The sequence below is a fragment of the Pelodiscus sinensis genome, unplaced genomic scaffold (genome assembly GCF_049634645.1).
Source record: "Pelodiscus sinensis isolate JC-2024 unplaced genomic scaffold, ASM4963464v1 ctg219, whole genome shotgun sequence".
Classification (NCBI taxonomy): domain Eukaryota; kingdom Metazoa; phylum Chordata; order Testudines; family Trionychidae; genus Pelodiscus; species Pelodiscus sinensis.
The window spans coordinates 29,829-34,912 of record NW_027465929.1 but is presented as its reverse complement, the minus strand read 5'-3'; the positions used below and the strand labels follow the sequence as shown (position 1 = coordinate 34,912).

The 5,084-nt window shown below is 71.2% G+C and overlaps 1 protein-coding gene across 1 annotated transcript; it reads right to left on the bottom strand.

Annotated features, from left to right (window-relative positions):
• On the bottom strand, positions 1-3,129 carry RCN3 (reticulocalbin 3). Its single transcript, XM_075916804.1, is given in 10 exon segments — positions 1-167; positions 170-251; positions 931-1,010; positions 1,013-1,129; positions 1,236-1,296; positions 1,451-1,623; positions 2,329-2,425; positions 2,428-2,551; positions 2,891-3,039; positions 3,041-3,129. Coding segments are annotated over 10 exon segments (978 nt in total). The 5' UTR covers positions 3,113-3,129; the 3' UTR covers positions 1-144.
• Positions 3,130-5,084: the final 1,955 nt, after the last annotated feature.

The window sequence follows — 5,084 nt, the reverse complement described above, 5'->3', positions numbered from 1 at the left end:
ACTCCCCTTCCAGAGCCAGGGAGAACGCCCAGGAGTCCTGGCTCCCCAGCCAGGTTGTCTTTCCAAATCTGAGTTGATGGCCAGCCCCCCAATAAATAAGTCCCCTCCCCAGGGTCCGTGCAGGGGGGGGGCCCCAGCCCTCCATCACAGCTCGTCATGTTTGCGGTCAGGTCCTCGCCGTAGTTGGTGGCCTGGCTGCCTACGAACATGTTCCAGTTGTCGAGGATTTCCTGCTTGGTCAGCCGCTCGTCCTGGGGGGGAGGGAGCCGGTTACAGGGCTGGGGGGGAGCCAGGCAGCCTACTGCGCCCCGCCCTCCCCAGCCGGTCTGTTACAATTACCCCCTTCCCTGGCGTGGGGGGGCCGTTTGCAGGCAGGGTGCCCTCCTCTTCCCCCCTGGCCTGCGCCCCCTTCCCTGGCGTTGGGGGGCCGTTTGCAGGCAGGGTGCCCTCCTCTTCCCCCAGGCCTGCGCCCCCTTCCCTGGCGTTGGGGGGCCGTTTGCAGGCAGGGTGCCCTCCTCTTCCCCCCAGGCCTGCGCCCCCTTCCCTGGCATTGGGGGGCCGTTTGCAGGCAGGGTGCCCTCCTCTTCCCCCCAGGCCTGCGCCCCCTTCCCTGGCGTTGGGGGGCCGTTTGCAGGCAGGGTGCCCTCCTCTTCCCCCCAGGCCTGCGCCCCCTTCCCTGGCGTTGGGGGGCCGTTTGCAGGCAGGGTGCCCTCCTCTTCCCCCCAGGCCTGCGCCCCCTTCCCTGGCGTGGGGGGGGCCGTTTGCAGGCAGGGTGCCCTCCTCTTCCCCCAAGGCCTGCGCCCCCTTCCCTGGCATTGGGGGGCCGTTTGCAGGCAGGGTGCCCTCCTCTTCCCCCCAGGCCTGCGCCCCCTTCCCTGGCGTTGGGGGGCCGTTTGCAGGCAGGGTGCCCCCCTCTCCGCCGCCGCTCACCTTGTCCTTGTCCGACTCGTAGATGAGGTGCGTGGCCTCCACTTGGGGGTGGTCGTAGTCCTGGGGCAGGATCCAGTGCCGATCTCGGCCCGGTCCAGCCGCCCGTCCCGGTCCAGGTCCCGGAAATCCAGGAACTGCTGCCGCTCGCTCTGCACCCACTCGGGCTCTGGCTCGCCGGCCTCGGGGCTGTACATGTCACCTGGGGAGGTGGGGGGGGCTCAGGGCTTGGAGCAGCCCCAACGCCGCCACCCCCCCCCCCCCGGGCCAGGCTCCCCCCGCCCCGCCCGCCCCCAGCCCCCACTCACCGATGTATTCCTCCACCTGCACAAACCCGTCCCCATCCTTGTCGATGTCTTCAATCGTTTCCTGGGGGCAGGAGTTAGGTGCCGCTGAGCATCATGGAAAAGCTGTGGGGCACCCCCCTCCTCGCCCGCCTTGGCTGCCTCTGGGGCTGGGCAAGGAACCCAGGAGTCCAGGCGCCCGGCCCCCTGCTCTAACCGCTGGCCCCCGCTCCCCTCACCGTGACCACGATGTCCTTCATGTAGTCGAACTCCTCGGGATGCAGGAAGGCGGTGAACTCCTCGCGCGTGGCGATCCCGTCCCCGTCCCGGTCGGCCGCCTTGAAGCGCCGCTCGTCCCTCGCCAGCATCTTGCGGTAGGAGTGTTTGTCCTCCAGGTCGCTGAACTCCTCCCTGGGGGCGCCCGGCAGTGAGCCCCCCTTCCGGCCCCTGCTGCCCAGCGCCCCCCCGCCTGCCCCCTCCCCCAAGTCTGGGCCCCCCCGCCTGCCCCCTCCCCCAAGTCTGGGCCCCCCCCACCTGCCCTCTCCCCAGGTCTGGGCCCCGCTGCCTAGCGCCCGCCCCCCCGCCTGCCCCCTCCCCCAAGTCTGGGCCCCGCTGCCCAGCACCCCCCCGCCTGCCCCCTCCCCCAAGTCTGGGCCCCGCTGCTAGCGCCCGCCCCCCCCGCCTGCTCCCTCCCCCAAGTCTGGGCCCCGCTGCCTAGCGCCCCCCCTGCCTGCCCCCTCCCCCAAGTCTGGGCCCCGCTGCCTGGCTCCCCTGTGCCCGGCTCCCCATTCTCAACTCCCCCCATGCCCAGCTCCCAATGCCTAGCCCTCCCCCCAATGTCTGGGCCCCCCCTGCCTAGCCCCTCCATGTCCAGCCCCCACTGCCCAGGCCCCCTCCCTCTGTGTCCAGCCCCACTGCCTTCCCAGGGCTGGGGAGAGAACCGAGGAGTCTGGGCTGCCAGTCCCCCACCCCCCGGCCGGGCTAGAACTGCTGGGGGGCTCAAGGGGCTGGTATGGGACCGGCTCAACCGTGGGGCTGGAAACCGCCGGGTCCCGAGGCCAGACGCAGGACCTGGGGGTGGGCCTGGCTGCCCCGGACACCGGGGCGGGGCCCTCACCGGCGTAGTAGCCGTAGGTGGCGTTCTTGAACTCGGCCCAGGCGATGCGCCCGTCGCCGTCCCGGTCGTAGTGATGCGCCCGTCGCCGTCCCGGTCGTAGTCCTTCCAGTTCCTGTCCACGTTCTCGTAGATGTAGCGGTTCTGGGTGTGCTTGATCCAGTCCTTCAGCTCCGCGTGGGTCACCAAGCCGTCCCCGTCCCGGTCAATGCGCTCCACGATCTTCCTGGGGGGGGCGTCAGAAGAGAATGGGGCCGAGCTCCCACAAGCAGGGAGAGGAGTGGGGGCTGGCGGTTGGGGCGGGGCCTGGACACCGGGGAGGGCAGCGGGGGCTAGTGGTTAGAGCGGGGCAGGGGGCCAGAGGCCTGGTCTCTCTCCCTGCTGAGGGAGGGCAGCGGGGGCTAGTGGTTAGAGCGGGGCAGGGGCCAGAGGCCTGGTCTCTCTCCCTGCTGAGGGAGGGCAGCGGGGGCTAGTGGTTAGAGCGGGGCAGGGGCCAGAGGCCTGGTCTCTCTCCCTGCTGAGGGAGGGCAGCGGGGGCTAGCGGTTAGAGCGGGCCGGCTCTCGCTCACCCCAGCCGCTCCGGCTCTCCTCGGGCGTGAGCTGGTCGAAGGTCTTGGCCTGCTCCTTGCCCAGGAAGGCCTCGTGGTCGTACTGGAAGTCCTGGCGGTCGTCGTGCGGGTGGTCGCTCAGCTCCGGGGCGTGATGCACCCGCTCCCCGCTTCTCGGGGGGCGGCTTGGCCAGCGCCAGGCCCAGGGCCAGGGCCAGCACCGCCCGGCCCCGCCACATCCTCCTTGTCCCCCTGCAGGCCTGGGGGGGGGCAGGTGGGTCAGGGCTATGGCAGGGCCCTGCCTCAGCCCCCTCTGCTCCGCCCCACCCCCCACAGTCCCCTCTGCTCCGCCCCCACCCCCCACAGCCCCCTCTGCTCCGCCCCCACGGCCCCCTCTGCTCCGCCCCCACGGCCCCCTCTGCTCCGCCCCCACCCCCCACGGTCCCCCTCAGCTCCGCCCCCACAGCCCCCTCTGCTCTGCCCCCACCCCCCACAGTCCCCTCTGCTCCGCCCCCACAGCCCCTCTGCTCTGCCCCCACCCCCCACAGTCCCCTCTGCTCTGCCCCCACAGCCCCCTCTGCTCTGCCCCCACCCCCCACAGCCCCTTCTGCTCCGCCCCCACAGCCCCCTCTGCTCTGCCCCCACCCCCCACAGCCCCCTCTGCTCCACCCTCACGGCCCCCTCTGCTCTACCCCCAACCCCCACAGCTCCCTCTGCTCCGCCCCCACCTCCCACGGCCCCCTCTGCTCCACCCCCACCCCCCATTGCCCCCTCTGCTCCGCCCCCACAGCCCCCTCTGCTCCGCCCCCACCCCCCACGGCCCCCTCTGCTCCAGCCCATTGGGTCCCTGTCCCAGCTGGGCTGCCAGCCTGACTCCCCTCTCCTCCCGCCCCCCAGCCAGCCTCCTGGGCTATCAGTTGCTAGGTAGCCAATGTCCCTCCTAGTGATGTCTTTGTGGCCCACACAGCCCTGCCTGGCCTCTGCAGGGGGCCACCAGCCCTGGGCCACCCGCCCACTGACCCCTTTGCTCTACCCCTCCCCCACCACTGCTCCTCCTCCCAGAGACCCCCAGGCTTCCAGCCCCCACCCCTCTCTGGCCCCTCCCTGCCTCCACACTACACCCCCCCACCCTGTATCAGAGGTAGCAGGGCGGGGTGCAGGGGGCTCTCCTGGAGTAGGGCTGGGGGGGGCCACAGGCTGCCAGCCCCGCCCCGCCCCTGGGGGCATGTTAGTAACCGTGTAACTGCAGGATGAGCAGAATACCCGATATCCAACAGCCCTGCCTGCTGCCCCCCAGCCCCCCTGCATCTGGCCCTCCCACCTCCTGCCCCAGCCCCCACCTCCAGCCTTCTTTCCACAGCCCCCTACCTTCTGCCCCCCCCCCCCGCCACGGCCCCCCACTTGCCAGAGCCCCCCAACGCCTTCTGCTCCCCCTCTGCCACGTGCCCCATGCTCGCAAGGCCAGTCTGGTTCCCACAGCGTCCTCCTGCCCCCAGTGGCCCCCCCTGCCCCACAGCGCGCCCCCCCCGTTCCAAAGAGGGGGCTGGGCGCATCTGGGGGGAATCACAAAGCTGGGAGTCCAGTGACACCCACAGAAAGCAGGGGTCCCCCAGCCCCTCCCCCACACCTCGCCCAGCCCCAGAGGGTCCCCCCAGCCCCCTCGCATCTCGCCCAGCGCCCCCATACCTCGCTCAGCACCGCACCGCGTTCGGCTCCTGTCTCAGAAGGGAGGACCCGGCCCCCCCAACTCCGCCCCCACGGGGCCACGCCCCCCGCCCTAGTGCAGCCAATCGGAGGCCGGTATCGCTCCAGGGGTGGGGCCAGGCCGCTCGCTGATTGGCTGCCCGGCGCCACGTTGACACAAAGTATTCCCAAGTTCTACTCCTGTCCCGGGAAAAGGGGGACACGTGGGGGTTGGGAGCGGGATTGTGGGGGCCTGTGGGGCTAGGGCGGGGGCAGCGCTGAGAGTCCGGGGGCCATGGGGCAGGCATCCCAGGACAAAGGAGTCCCCTGGCCGCACCCCCTCCCTGGGTCAGGGTATGAAGGGCATCACCAGCGTGCCCAGGGAAACTGAGGCACGCACCCGGGGTCATCATTATAGGACAGTAGAGCTCACATGCCACGTACCAAGGGGGTCAAGCGAACGCCGTGGAGTCGGGCAAGGGGGACGGGCAGCAGGCCATGCCATGGGGGCAGGGGATAGGGAATGGG